General features: G+C 53.9%; 1 protein-coding gene across 1 annotated transcript in view; it reads right to left on the bottom strand.

The window, feature by feature from the left end:
* The window catches only part of VIL1 (villin 1), a 27,276-nt gene extending 3,559 nt beyond the window's left edge, over positions 1-23,717 (bottom strand). The window contains exons 1-19 of the mRNA XM_037524030.2: positions 23,672-23,717; positions 17,120-17,204; positions 16,635-16,709; positions 15,361-15,557; positions 14,153-14,261; positions 13,868-13,978; positions 12,172-12,374; positions 11,944-12,022; positions 11,707-11,805; positions 11,018-11,171; positions 10,225-10,325; positions 10,003-10,140; positions 9,269-9,427; positions 7,665-7,844; positions 6,943-7,088; positions 5,856-6,000; positions 5,189-5,377; positions 3,733-3,801; positions 1,717-1,857 (exon numbers count right to left, since the gene is read on the bottom strand). Coding sequence (XP_037379927.1) covers positions 1,717-1,857; positions 3,733-3,801; positions 5,189-5,377; positions 5,856-6,000; positions 6,943-7,088; positions 7,665-7,844; positions 9,269-9,427; positions 10,003-10,140; positions 10,225-10,325; positions 11,018-11,171; positions 11,707-11,805; positions 11,944-12,022; positions 12,172-12,374; positions 13,868-13,978; positions 14,153-14,261; positions 15,361-15,557; positions 16,635-16,709; positions 17,120-17,194 — 2,370 coding nt within the window. The 5' untranslated portion in view covers positions 17,195-17,204; positions 23,672-23,717. The remainder of the gene's footprint in view (positions 1-1,716; positions 1,858-3,732; positions 3,802-5,188; positions 5,378-5,855; positions 6,001-6,942; positions 7,089-7,664; positions 7,845-9,268; positions 9,428-10,002; positions 10,141-10,224; positions 10,326-11,017; positions 11,172-11,706; positions 11,806-11,943; positions 12,023-12,171; positions 12,375-13,867; positions 13,979-14,152; positions 14,262-15,360; positions 15,558-16,634; positions 16,710-17,119; positions 17,205-23,671) is intronic.

Below are 23,717 nucleotides of genomic sequence, written 5' to 3'. Positions count from 1 at the left end.
TGTTGATTCTCACAGAGGGCCCTAAACAGCTGCTTGGTCAACACCTGTGGATGGATTTCAAGCTCAGGTGATCTGAGAGCAGGTCTCTAGCCCATCCATTAGATTTGCCTCGTGCTTCTGGGCATTCTCTCCTCAGTCACCTGGGAACTCTCCTTTTCCCAGGCGGGGTGCCGGAGCACCTTCTTTTGGGACCTGACCGTAAATATGAGTGGTTTCAGAATCCATGAATGGGAAGAACTGCCTGCTTCAGGTCTGTTGTAGCGCCACTTTCCCTCCAGGCCCCCCCCCCACTCCGTGACTGCTGTGTCCTGGGTCTGCAAATGGCCTCGGGTGCCTTCTCTGGCCCAGCCAGGCTGGCTTCTTAGCTGAGACAAACTGGACTCTGACCCCCAGGCTAGATAGCAGGAACTGCCCATCCCAGTGGACTTCTGTCTTTCCACTGTTCTTGAACCCTGCAGTTCTGCCAGCTGATGGCTGGCCTCGCCCTTTCCCACATCCGCCTCTCTCTGGTTTACTCAGTGGTGCTCAAACACTTAGATTATCCTCTTGCTATTGTCACACCCATCACCCCACTCTTAACTGTCACCAGCTTCTTCCGTTTTAGGAGCAGCCAGAGTGGTCTGAAGTCCCCACCCACCCTCCCTACTTGGCACTGAGCCCACAATAAAAGAAATCAAGACAACTCATCATTAAAGAATCTAAGGGCCTCCCTTGTGACCTAGGGGTTAACTCTCAGCACTGTCACCACTATGGCCTGAGTTCCATCCTGGCCAGGGAGCCGACCAACATGACACAGCAGACTGCTCCTGTCTCGCCCACTGCTCCCCTCAGCAGTGTATTTCAGTAAATCTGCCTGTTCTGTTTCCCACTCTCTCTCTCTGGTGAATCCTCTCACCCCCTGCACCTCTGGCCTATACCTCAGTTCTTCTATGCAAAACTAAATAAAATATACAAAAATAGGGGCCTCCCTTGTGGCGTAAGGGGTTAAGCACCACACTATGAAGCAATCCACAGCCTCTGCAGCACGAGTTCGATCCCCGGCTGGCCCATATGGTGCAGCAGACCTCTCCTGACTCGCCCACTGCTCCCCTCAGCAGCGTATTTCAGTCAGTCTGCCTGTTCTGTTCTCCACTCTATCTCTGGTGAATCCTCTCACCCCCCGTACCTCTGGCCTGTACCCCAGCTCTTGTATGCATAAATAAATAAATCTTTAAAATGTATATACACACAAAAATAAATAAAAATAATCTAAGACTTATTAGACTACTCCTACCATATGGGATTGTCTTGATTCTGCTTGTTCCACTCAAAACTAGTGATCCATTTTGCCTCCTGTCAATCATCTGATTCAGTGACATTTCCTTTGGAAATACTTTCTGTATGCCACATGGTATGATGGTACCAGTGGGACTCAGAAACCTGTTCTTGCTCGGGCTTTGCTTTTAAGTAGTCACATTAAGCAAGTCACTTTGCCTCTCTAACTTCAGCTTTCTCAGGTGTAGAGCAGGCAATGATAAAAACAGCTGACATCCACAGAGCTCGTTCTATGTACTGGGGCCCAAGCAAAGCTCATACTCACATGGGATCACCCCATTATCACAGTGGGGACACAGATGAGTGGATCTCTAGCCCTTAATCATCTGCAGGCTACAATCTGGGTTGGCCAATGAATGGACAAGCTTCATCTCTTTGCCTTCCTCCTCAAGTTTGACCTACCTCCTTCCTGCTGGGGTTCACACCCTCAGGGAGCTCCTCTGGAGGCACATTCACCAACTGCTCCAGGGGGAAGATAGGCAGAGGCCCAGAATTGAGGTTGCTGTTAGCATTGAACACCTCTAGTTTAGGATTTGTGATCTCCTGGGGAAGAAAAGAAAAATACTGGTTACTTCAGATGGTTTGTGGCCACCTCCCAAGTTGCCTTTCTCCCTGAAATCAACATGGATTCTAGAGTATCTCCTTCTAGAAACTTTCCATGACCCCAACCCCCAAACCTCCCACAAACACATACACACCCTCCTGATGAGAACACATTGGACTGGACCCACAAGCTAAAGTTTGGTTGTCTGGGCCTCCCTGGTAGCACAGGAGTTAAGTCTCAGCACTACCAAGCTATCAGCAGCCACTGAGGCATGAGTTCAATCCCCAGCCAGGGAGCTACCCACATGGCGCAGCAGACCTCTCCTGTCTCGCCTGCTGCTCCCCTCAGCAGTGCATTTCAGTAGATCCTCCTGTTCTGCTCCCCACTCTGTCTCTGGTGAGTCCTCTCACTCCCCCCTACCTCTGGCCTACACCCCAGTTCTTGTATGCATAAATAAATCTTAAAAAAAAATAAAGTTTAGTGGTCTATCCAACCAAAGTGGCACAAAATGGTTATTTTGTTCTATGACTTTAGAACTTCATGGCTTCCCTTAGGTGTTCAAGGTCTACCCTGGCATTCATGAACCCTTATCTGTTACAAATTGTCATCCATTGATTCACTTAGATTTGACCTATCTATACTTTCCTGCCTGCACCATCAATCTCCCAAGCAGGGTTCATCGAGTGTCACCAGGGTCTCAACCTGAAAGTATGGCTGAAGAGCCATATATAATATCTGCTGAGGGCCTCCCTGGTAGCTTAGGGGTTAGGTCTCAGTGCTAACACTGTGAAGGCCCACCATAATGGCCTGAGTTTGATCCCTGGCCCAGAGCTAACCCACATGGTGCAGCAGACCTCTCCTGTCTCACCCACTGCTCCCCTCAGCAGCATATTTCAGTAAATCTGCCTGTTCTGCTCCCAACTTTGTTTCTGGTGAATCCTCTCAACCCCCACTACCCATACCCATGGCCTGCACCCCAGTTCTACACAGAAATAAATAAAATCTTTTGTAAAAAAAAAAATCTGAGTTCCCCAAGGTGGAAATTGTTCTTGTGTTCTGGACACATTTCTGCAAGGTCTGTTTGTTCTTATTCCACCTGTAGTCTGTAAACTTGAAGGGAAGGCTTTGATTTCATATTTCCATACCCCAAGCCTACAGGTTAAATTTATCACTATTAACTCCCTGAAAGATCAAAGAAGTTGTATTTATTCTACCTGGAGAAGGGATCCCAAGGGTAACAGTAATAGAGAAAGCATTACTTCTTTTTTTTTTTTTTTTTAAACTTTTTTTTTTTTAATAGAGGCATGTTTTATTTATTTCTTTGTTTGTTTGTTTGTTTGTTTTGTTTATACATGCACTGGGTACAGTCAGAAGCGCGGGAGGGTGAGAGAATTCACCAGAGCCAGAGCGGGGAGCAGAGCAGGCAGAAGGACCGAAGTACACTGCTGAGGGGAGCAGCGGGCGGCAGGAGAGGTCTGCGCGCCATGTGGGACCCTCCTCCGGGGGCCGGGGAGCAGCCGGGGATGGAACCGGCGTCGCAGAGGCCGTGGGCAGCTTCGCAACCCAGCGCTCAACCGCTGCGCCACCGGGGAGGCCCAGAATCTGCATTTTAATAATCTTCCCCCCACCCAGGTCCCTAGCACCCAGATTCCTATGCATGATAAAATTTGGAAAGCATTTCACTAGGGAATAGAGGAGACAAAACAGCTAGATTCTTTGACGTCTTTAACAACAAGAACTTGATGGGTAGCGAGAGAGAATAGCACAAGAGAAAGCAGAGGTCCTGGTATATTTTCTGGCATTTTTCTCAGCTCCCACAGATCTGACCATCATCAACCAGCCAGCACAGGCACAGCCATCTGCCCAATACTCACAGCAGTGATCTCGTCCCAGTTCGCAGAATTTCCAAGCTGCTCTTTCTGTTCCTCATAGGATTTGACGCTCTGCATATAAAGTAACATATTAGACCTGAATCTCTGGAGCAGCAGAGAAAAAAGACCATCTTCCTTCAGGTGTTGAAAAAAGGTTGACCTATAAGGCCTGATGGTGAGAAAGGTTAGAGGGAGCACAGGTGGAGGACAGTCCCCCAAAAAAGAGGTTGGATGGTGAAGGTGGACACCAAAAGGACTGATAAGGCCAGGGCCAGAAGATATTTGCTCCTGCTTAGTCCTAAATGGGAATGAACAGGAATGTGATCTTTTCCCAACCTTAGCCACACACAGCCTTGAGAACACTGCCTATGTGGTGTAGGTTCTGGGAGACTCGGGGGACCTGGAGAACTGAGGGCTCCTCTAAGAGCCTGGAGAATTGAGGAGAATAGAGGGACCCATGGCTCCATGAAGAAACTCATCTCTGTATCCTCAAGGCCTGGCACTGAGCACGGTAGCTCAAGAACTGAAGTTATGCTGAATGAATGAATGAGCAAGTCTGAGAGAGAAGCCAGCGCAGACTTGAGGTGCAGAAGGCCTGCCAGGGGTGTTGAGTCGAAACTCTGATGTGGACTTACGAGGTTCTGGCCTCTGGATTTGCAGTCTTGAGACTTGTTGAAATCCACCTTCAAGACTAACCAGTCCATCCACTACTGATTTTTTTTTAAAATGTATTTGAGGGAATTAACCTAAACTCTCAGTTTCCTTAAACTCACCTCTTGTGCCAATTTAGAGCACCTGAAGCCACCAGGCTAGGACTCAGGCTACGTCAGCTTTCCTCCTTCCTACAGAAAACCTTCACTGAGTTTCCATTGTGAGGACCTGACCTCTGTTTCTATCTGGAGGAGTTTAGGAAAATCCAGTGGATGTTTGATTCACTTTCCTTCAGGTCAGGAAGGAATGACCCCATATGACCCACTTTGATTAGAATGTAGTGCCAGGAAGACATGTCTATCCTTTAAAACTGATTTATTTCCTTAGATCTGGCATGCGACCTGCCGACACAAAAGTTTCTGCAGTGACGGAAATGATCTATTTCTGCGCTGTCCAATATGGTAGCCACTAGCCACAGGTGAACACTTACATTGTGGCTAGTGAGAAATTGAATTTTTGGTTTTAATTTTAATCAACTCAAATGTAAATAATCAGTACAACTCTTACCAATAATACCCAACAGCTTTGAGCTAAATCTGGTGCTCAAGAAAGGTACTGTAATTAGCCTAGAATTTTGATCTATTTCCTTCCCTCTCCCCCCCACCAGGGGACTTAATAGTCCAAAGTGCAGCCTCATTCTTTATTCTAAGCCCCCTTAGCCTGGCGTCAGCGTGCCCTGGGTGTGCCATGAGGCTGCCCGGAGAAGGATGAGCTGGCTGTGGGATCAGTATGGGCTGAGGCTACTCACATTCCACTTGAAGGGATCCCAAGCCAGGAACCAGCCAGTGAAGATGGGGGGCTCGTGTCCCTGCTTCACCACAATGATGGGGGTCTCAGGGTCACGGCCGCTGGGGTGAGTCTTGAGGTATTCCTGCACGGTGTCAGCTGCAGCCTTCTTCTCTTCCTCGTTGGCGTGCTTCCCGATCCAGAAGAAGATCTGTGGGGAATCCCAGGGCTCGGTCAGTCTGTCCCGTACTGCCTGGCCTACAGGGCTCTTCCTGGGTTCATCCAGGCTCAGATGTCCAACGACCTGGGCCCAATGACCTTGGGCAGGCCCCACCTGGCCTCGACTTTGCGTGTGGGAAGTGAGGTTGGACAGATGCCCTCTGCCTGGATATTCTGCAAATGTGTGATCCGCAGCCTCTTCAGAGCCAAAGATCCTCAAAAACACTCCTATTGCCATGTGAGAAAAATTGGGCTTTGGGAGAAGAATACATCTGCCCAGCAGCCCTGCAGCATGTTCTTCTCTAGCTGCCTTCCTTTTTCTTCACCTCCTTTGGTTCATAACCCCATGACCATGGAGAACAAATATGTGAGACAAGATGACGTCAGACCTTACCTATCACTAAAGCCACTACCTCGTGGTCCTGAGGTTTGAAGTATTAGCAAAAGAGATCCCTAGGCCTTAATCCTACCTGGTCCCAGACATCTAGCAGGAACACATCATCCTCTTCCAAGTCATCCTGATTGAAGTCAGGGATTTCTGTGGCCATGAAGCGCCCAGTCTGGTTAGAACACTCGAAGAGCCGGGGCGAGATGACCTGGTTTTCCTCCTGTAGTCTGCAGGATGGAGAGAAGATTGTATTGGCAGGAGGAAGGTGTGGTGAAAGGGACTCAAGGATTCTGGCATGGAAAGTCTGTTTCCCAGGAAAACGCTTACTATTGATCTCAAAAATTCTCCCCTCTTCCCAAGAGTGTCAGAGTGCTCCCAGGGAGAATTTCCCAGTGCTTTTCCAGGAATGCATTCCAGTGACTCTGCTATGCTCTTGTTAAGCAGTTCTTTTTGATATCTTCCCTCTGCTATTCCTGCTATCGCTGCCGTACATGGCCTTTAACTTTTGAATTAGGAAATAGTGACTCATGGATCTGCTTTAGAAAACCATTTGACAGCCTCCCTGGTGGCACAGCGGGTTGAGCGCAGCGCTATGAAGCTGTCCGCAGCCTCTGCAGCGTGGGTTCAATTCCCAGCTGGCCAGGGAGATACCCACATGGTATGGCAGACCTATTCTGCCTCGCCCACTGCTCCCCTCAGGAACGTATTTTGGTCCATCTGCCTGTTCTGCTCTGTCTCTGGTGAATCCTCTCACCCTCCAGTGTATCTGGCCTCTATCCCAGTTCTTGTATAAATAAATATTTTAAAAAAGAAAGGAAAGAAAACCATTTGAAAAAAGCCTTACAGCTGGTGCTTCTCAGCATCCAGGTCCTGTGCCAGCACAGAAGTGCAGGCTGGGTGGGCTCTACTTCTTCCTGCTCCTCTCTTTGAGCTGTCTCCTAGGCTTGTGGATGCCCTGGACTAGAGAAACACCCCCACCAGGCCTGAGCATGCCATGGAGAGAGCACAGACACAGCCCCCGAGCCCAAAGGGCTCCCAAGTCATGGGTCACCCCTATTCAGCCCTGAAGGTCTGGCATATAAACTCTACTGAAGGGTCTTGAGGGTTGAGGTCCTGGGAAGCTCTCCAGCCTCAGGAGGTGAGCTGCGGTAAAGGGACCCAGTAGTTACCTCTTGGTGTTGGCATAGGGGGCCTTCCCACCCAGGGCCATCCAGAAGTTGGCCGGCTCCTGTCCTTCCACCACCACTTGCTTCTCCGTCCGGGAGATGATGTCAGCGACCGTCTTGGCCATCTCCCGTTCATCCCCACTACAGCCCTGGGGAGGACAGGGGGGCCTTGATGGGTTGTGCTGGAAAAGATCATCTCCAGTGCCAGCCCTACCCCTGCCCTTCCCCCAGTCCCTGGCCCAGAGCTCTGGGGTCTGGGAGGGCTGTCCTGGACCAGGACCCCCGACACGTGGCCAATGCAGAGACAGCCCTCCCACCCCCTCCTCTGTCTGGACATGCTAATGAATGGCAGAGGAGGCAAGAGAGCGTGCACGCCCCTTCCAGGGCAGGAGAAAGCGTCCGAGAGAGATCTTTGCAGAGATCAAAGGAGAGACAGCAACAGGCACAGGGGTGGAGGGCCCGAGACAGAAGGACAAGACCAACACTGGCACAGCAGGGGCCGGCCAGAGACTAACCAAATGAGACCACCTCAGACGCAGATGCCGACAATCTAACCATGGTCAGGCCCAGCTGCGGAGGAGGGAGATAGGGTCATAGGCAGCTGGGAAACCAGAGAGCAGAACCTATTCAGCCAGAGGCTCCGGCCTGACCCAGGTCTACTCTGTCAAGCTGGGGGTCCCCCACAGCCCACTTTGGAGAAGGAGGCTGCTTGGCCCTGCACACACCTTCCCACACCACAGGTAGCAGCAGGATGGGGTCTTGAGGAGAAAGACGTCGTTGGAGTTGAGGGAGGTGGCCCGGGCTGGGACCTCGAAGGCCTTGGTGTTGTTGGCAGTGGTTCCCCGGACCTGGAACAGTCTTGTGGAGGGCTCAGGCTCTGTGTTGCCAGCCCGGGAGGTCCCTCCCTGCAAGGTGTGGGCGAAAGCAGGGAAAGAGGTGGGAGGAATTTAGTGAAGAAGATGATGGGGGATTAGGGAGGAAAAGGGCTTGGGGCAAGATCTGCTCATCTTACCAGAACATTGCTTTGACCATGACTTCCCCTGCTCAAAAACCTTCACTGGCTCCCTATTGCTCCTTGATGACTAGAAAACCAGCTCTCAGCTTGGCTTTAGAAGGGCCCACATGATGAAGATAAAAACTGCCTTTCCAGGGCCTCCCTGGTGGCGCAGGCGGTTGAGCGCCGCACTGTGAGGCTGTCCGCAGCCTCTGCGGTGCCGGTTCGATAACGGCCAGCCAGTGAGGGTCCCACATGGCGCGCAGACCTCTCCTGTCTCGCCCGCTGCTCCCCTCAGAAGTCTATTTTATCAGTCTGCCTGTTCTGTTCCCCACTCTGTCTCTGATGAATCTTCTCACCCTCCCACGCATCTGGCCTGTACCCTGGTTCTTGTATAAATAAAAAAATCTTTAAAAAAAAAAAAACCCACAAAACTGCCTTTCCAGGGCCTCCCTGGTGGCGCAAGGGGTGAAGCACAACACTGTGAAGCTATGAGTTCTATCCCCAGCCAGGGAGCTACCCACATGGCGCAGCAGACCTCTCCTGTCTCGCCCGCTGCTCCTCTCTGTCTCTGGTGAATCCTCTCATCTCCTGCACCTCTGGCCTGTACCCCAACTCTTGTATGCATAAATAAATAAATCTTTAAAAAAAAAATTGCCTTTCCAGATTCTCTGCTCTCCCCAAACCCTCCAGTTTAGCGTGGTCAGGCTTCTCACTGGTCCTCTGGGGACTTTTCTGGGCTTTTGTCCTTGCTCTGCCCCTGCGCACACGCTCTCATCTCACCTCTGCCAAGCACTTCAGCTCAGCCCCCCTTTCCACCCTGAAGTCTGTGCCTCCTGTCTTCGCCGTCTCCTTTGAACTCGGCTAGCATTTCTGACATTTAGCTGCACGGGCTGTTGGGCCACTGTGGCAATGCGCTGCTCACCCAGCAAGATGGTGCAGGTAGCAGCGTGGCATTCCCCTCCCCACAAGTGTTTTGCAGAGGGCTGTGTACTTAGCAGGTGCTGATAAGCAGATCATCATTTACGTGACTGCAGATACTATTGCATTAGGCTGGAAGGCACCAAAGCTGTTCGGACATGTCCTTCATTTAGGCAATTCTAGCCCAGATAATTTTTAATGCATAGAATTAAGGAGCGGGAGTGGAGAAACAGCACTTGCACACACTAAGTGCCATGTATAATCAAATTACGAGCATACTCAAATTACATATCTATATCTATTACCAGCTCCCGTCCTCCTACAAAGAATGGGCTTCTCCCAGCCCTGCTTCACCCTCATGCCCTGCCCCCTCCCCTGGGGGAACTTGGGGTGCTTCCTGTGCAGCAGTCACACCTGGTAGACCACCATTTTTCCCTTGAAGATGGCCATGAGGTGGGGAGGTTCCTTGCCCATGGGGACCCGGATCTGGACCGGTTCATCGTTGTACTGCTGGTCGAGGAAGACGGCCTGGTAGGCTGAGGCTGCAATTTCATCCTGGCTGGCCTGGCTGCCCTGGGGACGAGCAGGACAGAGGGAGGGATAGGTCAACCCCCTATTCAGACCCCAGCTCCAGACTCAGCAACAACTCCACCCTAACCGTCTTTTCCACCAAACACCACCCTGACAAAACACAACCTGACCCAAGACCTCAGTTATGATGCAATCCTCACACCAAATCTCTGCCCAGCCCCCACCCAGCCTGACCCACCTGCAACCCCAACCTTGACCTAAGCCTCCTCTCCTCCTTATTGTGTCATCCTCAGGAAGCAACCTGGCTAGCAAATGACCCACTCCTGGCACCCACATCCCTGTCCCATCACATCTGAACACAGAAACCCAGTCACAGCGGGCGAGGGAAACATGCAGGAGGCCACAGAAATTAGGAGACTCAGAGAACCAATTTGAAAAGGGCTGTGAATGCGGGTACTCAGTGTTAGCAGCATGTCCAGAGCAGTCCCAAGGTGGCAGAGGGGTGAGCTCCCCATCACCAGAGGTATTCAACTCAGGGGTGATGGCCACTTGGCAAGGGTACAGCAAAGTGGGAGCTGAGTCAGCTGTGCCCTGGACAGGACGGGGCAGCACCTGACCTGCCAGATGTAGAGCAGGTAGTGCTTCTTCTCTCCGATGAGGTAGGTGTAGAGCAGCAGGTAGCAGTCGCCCCCGTAAAAGTGTCCCAGCCACTTGGAATCCACAGGCACCAACTCTAGATTCTCAATGCGCCACACCTAGAACCGGAATCAGGTCAGTGTGAGGTCCAGGATGGGCCCGTCAGTCACCCTCAACCCCACCACGGGCGTTCCTCACCATACCTGCACATCCCCACTGCCATCGTCGACCATCTTCTGCTGGGCAGCCACCTGGGGCTGGACATGCATGGTCGCGGCATCAAACTTCAACTGCTCTACCTTGGCTGGAGTGAAGGGGAATCACATAATACCAGCTGTTTTGGGGGGTCCTCACAACAGCCCTAAGTGCTTAGATCCTAAGTGCTTAGATCCCTAAGTCCTCACAACAGCCCTAATGCTTAGATCCATTTTACAGATGAGGACACCAAGGCAGAGAGATTCAGTAGCTTCCTGGGGGTCACAGAGCTGGAGAGAGGCAGAACTGCCCGGAGCCCTCTGCCATCCCAGGACTCATGCTTGAATGGTGCCCCCAGGAGAGCCGGAGAACAGCAAGACGTGAGGCTCCAGCCTGGTCCCACCTCCCTCATGCGCGGGCCTTGTCTCCCAGCTCAGCGGAGAGCTCCATGGACATGGGTGCTGCATTCACCTTTCACCCTCCCGCCGCCCTGCACTGAGCTTGCCCTCGGTGACACCTGGGAGCTGCTGATTTCCAGGGAAGCCCAACCCTTTGCAAATGAAAAGCAGGTCGTCTGAGCTCCCAGTTGTGATAACTTTTTTTTTTTTTTTTTTTCATTCTGAAAGGGCAGGCTTAAGAAAAAGACGCTTGCATAGACACAGGCAGACAGTCTCAGGGCAATATCTGTTCTGGCAACACTGGAGTTGATCCGTGCCCCACTCTGGGGAGCCCAGAGCCATTCCACGGCGCAGGGAGGAGGAGTGTCAGGAAGGAGGGTGGGGACAGGCCAGGGGCTCTCACCCACGGAGCCCACAGTGTGGGTCTTGCCCAGGCCTGCTGTCCGGTTGGGCACTGTCCACTTCTGGAAGAGCTGCTGGAAGACGGCTGACTCGGCCCCATCATTCTGCACCTCCACCTGGGTGCTGGGCGGGTACTGCTTCGCTTTGATAAAGTTCTGGGGGACGAAGTGGGTGGCTGGGGTTGCGTCCCTCCCAAGCCCCAGTGCCAGCCAAAGCCCGCCCTAACCCTGCGCACACTCAACCATAAACTTCCCAAACCTGAGCCCTAGCCCAGTCCCAGTGCTGACCCCAAGCCTTACCCGGCTCCAGCCCCAATCGGAGGTTGGCTCAGACCCCACACTTGAACCCCTAATTCTAACCCTGACCCCCAGGTCCCATCTCCAGCCTAGAACCAACCCCAGTCCAACCAGCACTGACCCCGGGTCAGTTAGGATGACTGACCCCTGCCCTGGAGGACCCCAGACTCTGCCCTTGCCCGGACCACACTGGCCTACCCCCCTGTGTTAGGAAGGATACCCCCACTTCCCCGCTCTTCTCCCAAGCAGGGAGGGGAAGCCCACATTCTGAGGAGGCGCCAGGGTGACTGGCTCCCCGGCAGTCGGGGAACCCCCAAGATGACTATAGATCACACCCCTCCCCCGGCCCTGCTATCCTGGGGTCGCCCCTCCCCCCCCTTGCCCACAGCCCCACCAGCGCCTGGCTCATGGCTCCCTTCCTCTCCTCGGCATTGGCATTCTTGCCCTTCCACACGTAGATCTTCAGGCCGCCCTGGTCCAGGATGTAACAGTCCTAAGAGGCAGAGATGGAGGCCCAGGGGGAGACTGTGATGGTGCTGGGCTAGGGGGAGGGGCTGCAGGCACAGTCTCCATCCCTCCATCCCAGCCACTAGCCCCCTCCTTGCTCCTGCTCGGCCCCCAGACCTCTCACCTCATGACTCAGCAGGTTTTGAGTGAGGGGCCTTGTGGCAACTTCTCTAACCACCAGCTTTCCCTCTGAGTCAGACACACTGCAGGACAAAGGCACCGCATAAAGGAGGGGTCCCACGCCCCCAGCCAGGGCACTGCCCCCCCCAGATCCTGCCCCCACACACCCCCCCCCACACACACACACCCCGCCCAGTACCCCACCCCAGGAAGGGCCCAGCAGTGCACTCACTGGAACAACTTGAGGTTGGCCTTGACGGCAGGCTCCACCACAGTGTCCGGCATGGCTGCCTTCAGCTCCCTCCGCTGGCCCAGCACGTGGTTCATGATGGCCATCAGCTGAGGGCTGGCCTGCTCGTTCTCCCCTTCCACCACGCCCACGTGGGCCCGCCCGCCGCGCTCCTGGTCCCGGATCTCCTTGGCCAGGGTCATGCCCTGCAGAGAAGCCACAGGTGACCTCCGGAGGCTAGCGAGGGGCAGGTTCATCGCCTCAAACCATGCTGGATGAGCCCAATTAGGTGTTCTAGTTACAAACATTTTTAAAAACCCCAGGCCCCCTTCTATCTCCACACCAGGCCCAGCTGGGCTCACCCAGTCCCAGTCCACAAATAGACTGCTGAGGCCCATGCGAAGTCTGCAGCCCAGCTTTCTGCCCAGAGTTTTATTGTAGGGTAAATAATTGGCAGCTTTTCTGCCCTCCTGCCATTAGGACTGATGATGGATCCCTGCGGCCCTGAATGCATGCCTGATGGCGGGCGCCTGGAGTAGGGTGTGGGCCTACGTGGGTGGGTCCATCTGGGCTGAGACTGGCTTATAAGGGCGGCGTCACGGGACACCAGCAGAGCATAAGGACCAGAAAGAGAACAAGCAGGAGACCGGATGAGAACCAGCAGAGACGCAGAGGCCATGAGAGAATGCCAGAGAGCCCAGAAATAGTAAAGACTCGCCAGGGGCTGGGAGGCCTGCCAGACTTCCGGCCCCTGGCACCCCTGCCTGCTGTGTACCGGGTAAATGTGCAATAAAAGCCTGAAAGCCACAGAGGGCTCCCGGACTCTCCTTTACCTGTCTGCTCTGGTCATAGAGACCCTGCACCGTGCTCTTCCTGCCCCTACATTTATCCAACCTCCAAAATAACCCCATTTTAAGGTGTACAAAACCTAAGATTCATTAAAAAAAAAAAACGAACTCTAGATTTGCTCCCCAAATCTGAGCTTTGCAAGCTTTCCCACCTCAGGAAATAGGACTCCACCCATCCCCACCTGCCTCACCCCTGTCTCTTCCTGTCCCCCATCAACACACATCCCGGGGATGCCTCCTTCCCAGCCCAGGAGCAGGGGCCCTCCCCATTCCTCACCTGAATGGCTGCGGGGCCTACCAGTGTCCCCGGAGTCCCTCCACCCCCTTTTACCACTCGGAACAACCGTCAATGGCCTCCCAGGTCCTGAGAACAAAGCCCAGCCCTCCTGCACAGATGTCCAGCCACATCAGCCCCTCTGAGACCTGCCGGCCCTCCTCTCATTGTCCTCAAAGTCCCCATCATGCTCAAGTTACACCAACGGCCCCCCTAAGCAGCCACAGGGCCTTAGGGCTTCCTCCGGCCCACCTTCTCCTCAGCCCAGAACCCCCAGGACTGCCCACCCCACCCCCACTTTCTGGCTCGTTCCTTTACATCTGTCTCCCCACTGGAAGGTCAGCCGGAAGTCAGAGCGAGGGCAGGATTCTGCCAATTTCGTTTGCCACTGGGTCCCAAATACACACTCACACTCCACCACACACAGCCCTGCACTCAGACAACCAGGGGAGCCAGCAGGGAAGTGGGACCAATGGGAGGGAGGCAGGGGTTGGGAGATAGACCAGGGGTGGGGGTGGGGAGAAGCAGGTGGGGGCAGGATGGGACTTCAGGGAGTTGGGAGAAACGGCCGGTTTACCCTGAGTCTCTCCATGCGGTTACTCTCCTGCCCGTTCCATTGGATGATGAGCCGCCCGAGGTCCAGGAGGAAAACATCCCCGCGGTTAAAACTCTTCCAGGACATCTCCACCTGCAGAGCCACGGCGCGGGGGAGGCACACACCTTACTCAGGCCCCATCCCTCAAGTCAACCATCCTCTCTTCCCACCCCCACCCTGCCCCTCACCCCTCCTCAGCCTCTGTCTCCCACCCAGGCTTGGAGGGGGACAGGAGACCACATCCCCAAGGCCCACGTCAATGCCCACCTCTCCGGCTATCACATTCCTCTTGCCCTTGACATGCAGCAGCCGCTGGATATCGTAGGAGTTGGTCTCCACGTGCTTCATACCAGAAGCCACACCCCCTTTCCGGATCCTGGGAAGAGGTGCATTGAACGGAGGCAGTGGTCAGGGAGGTGTGATAATCCCCTGTCCTCCCAGATCCCGGATACCTAGCTGCCTCGGGGGCGGGGGTGGGGGGTGGGTGCGAGGTCTGATACTAGGGTGAGGTGCATGAACAATCATGCTCAGCTTCACACACTGCAAGATGGATCTACTGCCTACATGTGTGTGACCTTCTTTGGTGGTTGGGAGTGATGGCCTCCCTAAAGCCTGCACCTGCTGAGCCACACACACCTTACACTTGCCCTGCTGAGACGTCTGCAAAGATGGGTGCATGACAATGTGGGCTGAACCGTGTGCCCTCCCAATTCCTGTGTGAAGGCCCTAGCCCCAGTGTAATGGTATTTGTAGGAGGGTCCTTGGGGAGGTAATAGGTTTAGAAGAGGTCCTGAGGAGGGGGCCCTCACCATGGCATTAGTGCCCTTATAAGAAGAGACATCAGAGACCTTGCCCGCTCCGAAAGTGTGGGACGAAGGGAGCGAGACTTAAGGGATGGATGGGGATTGGAGCTACCTTGAGTGCTCCCGGGCTACCCTACAGATCAGTAGGAACTTGGCTCCTGATCGTGTGTTTTGATGGGGAAAGCCCAGAGGCCAGAACTTCAGATTTTTAAGAACAACCAGATATCTGGATTTTTAGTTTGAAAGGCCTGCTTTGGAGAAAGAGAGAGTGGTCATTTGCCCATTGGATGGAGGAGGAGACTTGATGTGGTGCCCTGGAGGGCCTCTTCTAGCACGGAGCTCTCAGGGACATTCAAATTGGAGTTGACTTATAAAAATTCATGGTAGGCAGAATTATGGAATTTCAGAATGGCCTCTGGGGCAGCCAGAGACACATGGTGGTGGAGGGGGGCAGGTAGGGATGAAAAGCAAGGGTGAAGCAGCAATAGAAATGAGCGTGGGAGAGTGGAAAGTTGAAAATCACCAAAAGCCCACTGTGGGCCCCCAGAGTGGGCTCCTCCAGGCCCCAGATTCCCTTCCCGGCCCAGGTCACCTCCCCCTGCCCAGCTCTACTCCCCAACTGCCTGTTCCTCCCCCGCCCTGGCCCCGCCCCCAGCCTGCAGCCCCGCATACACAATGCCCTGCTTGAAGTAGCCACGGAAGGCTTCGCTCTCATTGCCCTGGACCTCGCGGTGCTGGATGGCGCGGCCCTTCAGGAAGTCATCCATCTGCGTGGTGTAGATGGCAGCCGCCCCTTGCTCGTCCTGGGACGAGGCCTGGCCGATCCAGAAGTGGATGTCATAGGACAGGTTGTTGCCCGTCTTGTGGGTCTAGGGAGAGGACATGTCCAGTCTACCAGCATCCCTGGACTCCACGGCCCTCTGCACCGCCCCCACCCTGCTGGGCAGGCTCTCACACACACCTGGGTCCTGGGTCACAGGCCAGCCCTGAGCTGTGGTCCCAGGGCACCAGACTGAGACATGGGACCAATGGCTTCCCCTTGGGGCCTGGCTCACCTCCAGGAAATAACTTGGTTGGACTCTAGAAGGTTCCCAAAGTGCGGCACACGGGCCAGCAGAGGCCCATGAGGTAATTAGATGGTGCACAAATAAATGTATATTTGAATAATTATGTAAATATTTTAATGACTTACTGTCGTGACACGGGACACTGCTTGTCATATATGACAATGATATATATAGAGTTATATTTTTATAATTGTATTTCAATTTTAAAAGTGAATCAATGTAGGGCCTCCCCGGTGGTGCAGCGGTTGAGCGCTGGGTTGCGAAGCTGCCCGCAGTCTCTGCAGCGCCGGTTCGATCCCCGGCTGCTCCCCGGCCACCGGAGGAGGGTCCCACATGGCGCGCAGACCTCTCCTGCCACCCGCTGCTCCCCTCAGCAGTGTACCTCGGTCCTTCTGCCTGCTCTGCTCCCCGCTCTGGCTCTGGAGAATTCTCTCACCCTCCCGCGCTTCTGACTGTACCCAGTGCTTGTATGTATAAATAAATAAATAAATAAATAAATAAAAAGTGAATCAATATAAGGAAAAATGCAAATGCATTAACACTTCAGCTGGTACCTGGAGGGCAGAAACCAAGAAGGTATATCAAGATGACCACCGGGTTTGGGAACCTGGACTCAAGGAGGAGTGAGTGACAGCCCATCAGCGCAGAAGATCCTGAGACTGTAACTCCTCAACAGGGAGTTCGGCTCCCCAGGACAGGAGGGCCTTTGATGTGTCTGACCCTACAGAGCCACCACTAGGCCACGGGCACCTGGCAAGGGCCATCTTGGGGGGAAACCAGGCCAGCTCTTCCCACCCCCCAGCCTTAAATCCCCTCCCTGACACCACAGTGAGGGGTTTGCTGTCTGCTCAGTGCCTCCCCTGCAGACCCCGCACTCACAGCCAGGACTACGTAGCAGTCGCCATCGAAGAAGCTGCCAAAGGTGCTAGAGGGGACTGGCACCATCTGCATGGCCTAGAGAGAGAGAGAGGGTCAGGGGCGCCCTCCCCCCACACCACGGGGAGGAAGCAGAGGGGATGGCCGAAGGGGAAAGGCACGGGAATGAAAGAGGCGGCAGAAACACCTGCAGGAGGGGCAGGAAGGAGGCTCCAAGAGGGAGAGGGAGGGAGGGAGGGAGATAGAAGATGGAGAGGAAGAGGAAGGTGGAAAGACAGGGAAGAAATGGACGGAAGGAAAAAAAGAGATGAAGCCAATGAGGAAACACCCCAGGGAAAGGAGGGGAGGCGGACTGGCAGAGATGCGAGCCCAGGGGAGGTGGCTCTTTGGAGCGGGCATCAGGGTGGGAGGAATCCCAGGCCTCTTCCGTGCCCCTCCATCCAGGCCTGCCCACCACCCCCTCCCTACCCCTGTCCAGGCAACCTCACCTCGATCCTCCATATCTGCACCCCGGGAGTGGTGGTGTTGAGGGACCTTTTGACCTGGGAGTTCAGTTCGGTCATGGCGATGAGCCTAGGGGAAAAAAAGTGTGGGAACAAGGAACTGGGGAGCTGGGAACAGCCCCTGTTTCAGGTGCGGCTCTGCAGCCCAGCCCAGCCCAGGAGAGCTCTCAACAATTCCGGGAAGCCACGAACCTGGGAAGGGAGCGGTGGACTTCCCGCCCACCCACCTCTGCTCTCATCCCCACCCTGCCACTCAAACCCCTACCCTGGTGCCTTAGCACCTTCTGAATAAAGCCCCACATCTTAGCCTGCCTCTCAAGGCCCTTCTTTAGCCCCCAGCTTTTCTTTCTTTTTTTTTTTTTTTAATTTTTTTTTTTTTTTTGAGTCAGGGTCTCGCTATGTTGCCCAGGCTGGAGTGCAGTGGCTATTCACAGGCGCGATCCCACTACTGATCAGCACGGGAGTTTTGACCTGCTCCGTTTCCGACCTGGGCCGGTTCACCCCTCCTTAGGCAACCTGGTGGTCCCCCGCTCCCGGGAGGTCACCATATTGATGCCGAACTTAGTGCGGACACCCGATCGGCATAGCGCACTGCAGCCCAGAACTCCTGGACTCAAGCGATCCTCCTGCCTCTGCCTCCCGAGTAGCTGGGACTACAGGCGCGCGCCACCACGCCCGGCCCCCAGCTTTTCTTTCTGAAAAATTTTTATTTAAGCTATGCCTGTTTAATAATATAAATATACAAAGTTTAAAATAAAAAAAGGAAAGCAAAGAATAAATAAGAACTGAAAAGCATATGTTCCCAAAAGGATTGAAAAAACAGGTGCTCAAACAAACATGAAATTCATTCACAACATTCATTCAGCCAAAAGGTGGAAACAACCCAAATGTCCATCAGTGGATAAATGGATAAACAAAAGATGACACATCCACACAATGGAATATTATTCAGCCATGAAAAAGAGATGCAGTACTGAAGCAAGCTCTAAGGAAAATGAAACTTTGAATATATTATGCATACTGAAAGAAGTCAGACACAGAAGGCCATGTATTGGGGCCTCCCCGGTGGCGCAGCGGTTGAGCGCTGGGTTGCAAAGCTGCCCGCAGCTTCCGCAGCGCCAGTTTGATCCCCGGCTGCCTGCAAGGGTCCCACAAGGTGCACAGACCTCTCCTGCCATGCGTGCTGCTCCCCTCAGCAGTGTACTTCGTCAGTCTGCCTGCTCTGCTCTCCGCTCTGACTCTGGTGAATTCCCTCACTGCCCCCGTCCCACCCATATTTCTGACTGTACCCAGTGCTTGTATAAATAAATAAATAAATCTTTAAAAAAAAAAAAAAGGCCATGTATTATATGATTCCATTTATTTTTAAAAAGTTTTATTTATTTATGCATACAAAAACTGGGGTACAGGCTAGAGGTGCGGAGGGGGTGTGTGAGAAGATTCACCAGATACACAGTGGGGAACAGAACAGGCAGACTGACTGAAACACACTGCTGAGGGGAGCAGCGGGCGAGTCAGGAGAGGTCTGCTGCGCCCTGTGGGTTACCTCCCTGGCCGGGGAATCAAACTCATGCTGCACTGGCTGCGGGTAGCTTCACAGTGCTGGGCTTAACCCCTTGCACCACCAGGGAGGCCCTGTATGATTCCATTTATATGAAATGACTAGGTAGGTTAATCCATAGAGAGAGCAGGCAGATTCCTTGTTGGGCTGAGAGGAGGGAGAAATGGGGAGTGACTGCTATTGTGTAAGGAGTTTTCATTTGAGCTAATAAATCAGTTCTAGAACTAGACAATGGCGATGGTTGGATTGCGTTGTGAGTGTACTGAATGCCGCTGAACAGTATTCTTCCACGTGGTTAAAATGGTCAATCTTACGTATATTTTGCAACAATAAAAAAATGCAGCTTCCTATTCCTTCCCAGCTACTCCCAAATCCTCCTCAATCACTGTCCTGGTCCAGGCCCACAAGCTGCAGACCCCACAAGGGTGGGAGTCATATTGGTTTGTTCAGTACTGAATCCCCAGCCTCTACCACAGTGCCAGCACGTTGCTGGTGGGTGGGCGAGATGGGTAGGTGGCAGATGGATGGATGAATAAAAGAAGGGAAGGAAGCAAGGAAGGAAGCAAGGAAGGAAGAGTGAAAGGGAGCAAGGGAGGGAGGGAGGGAGGAGGGAACCAGGAAAGTGAACCCTTTCACTTTGAACCTTCCACCCACTGAGTCAGAAGGAATGTCCCTCCCAAGCTTCTCTCACCATTTCTTTTATTGCTCTTTCTGTGTTAACCTGTAACTGTTTTCTCCGCTCCAGTTGCTATCAACGTCACCTGGGAGCTTTTCAACAACACTGATGCTCTGATGCTCAGGTTATGTTCCCTCAGATTCTGATTTAATTAGGCCAAGGTGGGGTACTTAATTTTCTTTTTTAAAAACTTTCTTTTTTTTTAAGATTTATTTATTTATGCATACAAGAGCTGGGGTACAGGCCAGAGGTGTGGGGGTGAGAGGATTCACCAGAGACAGAGTGGGGAACAGAAGAGGCAGACTGACTGAAGTACACTGCTGAGGGGAGCAGCGGGCGAGACAGGAGAGGTCTGCTGTGCCATGTGGGTAGCTCCCTGACCAGGGCTTGAACTTGTGCTGCAGAGGCTGCGGACTACTTCCTTGGTGGAACAAGAGGTTAAGCACAGCACTGTGAAGCTGTCCGCAGCCACTGCAGCATGGGTTCGATCCCCAGGCAGGGAGCAACCCACATGGTGCAGCAGACCTCTCCTGTCTCATCTGCTGCTCCCCTCAGCAGTGTACCTCGTCAGTCTGCCTGTTCTGCTCCCCGCTCTGTCTCTGGTGAATCCTCTCACCCCCCTGCACCTCTGACCCATCCCCCAATTCTTATATGCATAAATAAATAAATCTTTAAAAAAATTAAACTGTTGGGCCTCCCCGGTGGCGCAGCGGTTGAGCACTGGGTTGCGAAGCTGCCCGCGGCCTCTGCGGCGCAGGTTCGATCCCTGGCTGCTTCCTGGCCACCGGAGGAGGGTCCCGCATGGCGCGCAGACCTCTCCTGCCGCCCACTGCTCCCCTCAGCAGTGTACTTCGGCCCTTCTGCCTGCTCTGCTCCCCGCTCTGGCTCTGGTGAATTCTCTCACCCTCCCGCGCTTCTGACTGTACCCAGTGCTTGTATAAACAAAACAAACAAACAAACAAACTAATAAAAATAAATAAATAAAACATGCCTCTATAAAAAAAAAAAAATTTAAACTGCCCAGTGATTCTGAGATGGCCAAGGCTGAGAACCACTTGTCCCAGGTGCTCTCATGCCCAGTGTGCTCTCATGCTCCTGCACACCAGGCTGAAGGCCGTCCCATCCCCCGCCAAGCCTGCCACCCAGCTGGCACCGTCACCCTCCCTCAATGCTCCTTGACCTGATGAACAATGAATGAAAGGTCACGGGCCCCACAGCCAGCTCCAGCCCAGTGGGGCATGGACAGCCTCTGGCCTTTATCTAATCTCCCCTTGCACCTTGACTCTGAGTCACCTCGGAGCAATGACCCGGCCTTTTACTGCTGGGAAACTCCCTCTTCGGAGACCTGAGGAGTGACCCCCTCCCTGACATTCCAGAGTTTGGGAGCAAAGTCTCCCCACCCAGCTTCTGGTTAGTGTCCTGTCCGGTAGGTCAGGGTCACCTTCAGGTCCCCAGGACTGTGCTTGCAGAGCCCCTTCTGCCTGGGTCCTACCTGAACCCCTGCCAGCCACAGCCTCCTCCAAGAGGTATTTCTTAACCAGCAGAGACTGCAAGCGCCAAGGACGCCTTGTTCAGCACCAATTCAGGTACCAAGGAAGAGAATATTTTATATCAATCACCAGCCCCCTTTCTCCAAGACACACCCATTAGCTGTATGGAAGTGAACCCCATTTCTTCATCTGTGAGGTCAGGGCCATGGACTAGGGGGTCTCTAAAGTCCCGCCAGGGAGAAACTGATTCTAGGAGTGAAACAAGCAGAATAGAGTCGACCTGAGGAGGCACTTCTTACTCATCGGGGCACTTGAAAAAGCAAATGCTCTTCCAAGACAGAAGTCAAGGCAGGGGACCTCCAGCAGCAAGAGCAGGGAAGGGGAACCTCCTCACGGAGGAGGTTCCGGAGGGTGACTATGAGAGGTGGCTCTGTACTCTGGGGGTATCCCCGTGGGGTTGCCAGCTGCGGCTGCCTCTGTACACATGGATGAGACGTCTCTGGCCCCTACCTCTCGCGGGTCCTCCCCAGTATTCCTGTCTCCCCTGAACAGCTGAGAGGAATATGGGTACCTCATGCTCCCCATCACCAACAGCAAACTCCCAGGTTTGGATACACACTTTCTTCTCCCTCAACGTGAACTTACTGGCTCCCCCCTCACAGCTGGTCCTCTGCCTTCGGTGTCCCCACATCAAGGAAGGGCACCATCATCCCCAGATCCCAAAGTCGGCCACCTCTGTAACACCCTGAAGCCTTCCCTTTTTTGCCCTTCTGTCTGCCTGACACCCCGCAATCGTCTCTGCCTGCCGGCAATGCTAGACCCCTCTACCGCCCTGCTCCCCACTGTGCTGCTCCTCAGCCCCGGCCATCTGCTCCCGCGTTCCCTGTACTGAATGCCCTCCCTCCACCCTTCTGCACTTGGCTAACGCTCACTTGCTCTTCTAGGTTCAATTTAAATCTCATTTCTTCCAGGAGACCTTCCCAGAACCTCCTTGGGGCTCCAAGGCATCTGGACTGATGCGTCTCTCGGCCCCTGACCACATGGTCAGGAAAATACCTGTTTATAGGTCTGAGGCCCCAACGTCAAGGACCTGACGTGTTTGTGCAGCCCCCAGCTCCTAGCACATTGTAGGTGTTTGGTAAATATTGATGAAGCTGAGAAACTGAACGTTGGAATGGAAGGGTGAGTCTCCCTGAGGCCCTGGGAGGAGCAGCAGGAGTTAGGGCTCGCGCAACCCCCAGGTCCAGCTTTCCTTTTTTCTCTGCTGCTAATTATCCTCAAGAGTTCAGCCTCCCAGGCCTGGGTGCTGTCGCTGTTCTAGTCCTCAGTCAAGCGGTTCTAAACTGCACAGGGATGTGGCAGTCCTTGAAACAAAGGACACCCCCCTGTTCCTCCCGCCGCCTGTGAGAGCAAAAGGCATGGACGCCGGGGCCCTCCCACAAACCCCCGCCCCCGGCACCGACCCAGGCTACACACTGCCCCTCGCCACTGAGGGTGCCTGAGCAGATGGTGCCTGAGCAGAGGGTGGTCAGTATATCTCAAGATCCTGGTTTGGACTAGGCCCCCACCTCCTCTGCCCCCCCCATTTCCGCTGAATGGGGCCACGATGATGGCTGGTGAGGGACAGGTCCCGCAGAAGGGAGATGGGGAGGGGTACAAGTAGGGTGGACCCGGCCAGAGGGTCCTGCGGCCACCAGTCCCCAGCCTCGGCCTTGGCCTCCTACCTTCGCCCATTCAATCCCCCATGGCTGTTGCTCACACCCTAGGACCCAGGAGGCGAGGACTCTGAGGCCCCAGGGGGTCACAGGAATGGTGACATAAAGATGAAGACATTTCTGGGCCTTCCTGGTGGCACAGGGGTTTAAGTCTCAGTACTATCAAGCTATTGTCATCTACTGTGGCACACGTTCGATCTCTGGCCAGGAAGCTGACCCATATGGCACAGCAGACCTCTCCTGTCCCGCTCCCCTCAGCAGTGCACTTCAGTAGATCCGCCGGTTCTGTATTTCACCAGATCCCCACTGTCTCTGGTGATACTTTCACACTCTGCACCTTTGGTCGACACCCCAGTTCTTTTTTTTTTTTAAGATTTATTTATACAAGAACTGGGGTTCAGACCAGACGTACGGGAGGGTGAAAAAATTCACCAGAGTGGGGAGCAGAACAGGCAGACGGCCGGAAGACACTGCTGAGGGGAGCAGCGGGTGAGACAGGAGAGGTCTGCCGCGCCATGGGGGACTCTCCCTGGCTGGCCGGGAATCGAACCCGCGCTGCAGAGGCTGCGGACAGCTTCATAGTGCTGCGCTCAACCCACTGCGCCATCGGGGAGGCCCTACACCCCAGTCCTTATATGCATAAATAAATAAAGAAGAAATATTTTTTTTAAAAAAGAAACATTTCCAATGAGTAAGAAATGGGCAGAGATGGGCTGGGGGTAAGTACGGAGAGTGAGGTCAGGGCGACCATGTGTGCCGGGCCGCCAGGGAAAATCTAGTTGTACATCTATTAGGCCCCTGTCTTGGAGTCTCCTCGGCCCAGAGCCACCGGCGATGGACACCGGAAGCTGCGGCGGGGATCTGAAAGAGCAGTTGTCTGGGACAGAGACGGCTCAGTTCTTTCCACAGAGGCCCAGGAAGCCACACAGGACTCCCTGCTCTTTCCACCCTCCAGAGCTCCAGCCTCTCCCTCAAACCCGCCCCGAGGTGCTACAGGAGGTTCCAGGCTGCCAGTGGGAAGCCAGAGAACCCCCATTCTGTCCCGTCAGCTCCAGTCACCAATGGCCTCCCCATGTTCCCGCAGGGGTGTCTTACCTGTTTCAAGAGGCAACCGCCACCTGGGAGAGCTCAGGGAGTTGTG

This window comes from Talpa occidentalis, unplaced genomic scaffold (genome assembly GCF_014898055.3).
Source record: "Talpa occidentalis isolate TD23 unplaced genomic scaffold, MPIMG_talOcc4v2.1 talOcc4.3, whole genome shotgun sequence".
NCBI classification, from domain to species: Eukaryota; Metazoa; Chordata; class Mammalia; order Eulipotyphla; family Talpidae; genus Talpa; species Talpa occidentalis.
Note: the sequence above shows the minus strand (reverse complement) of the source record. Positions and strands in the feature narration are given on the sequence as shown.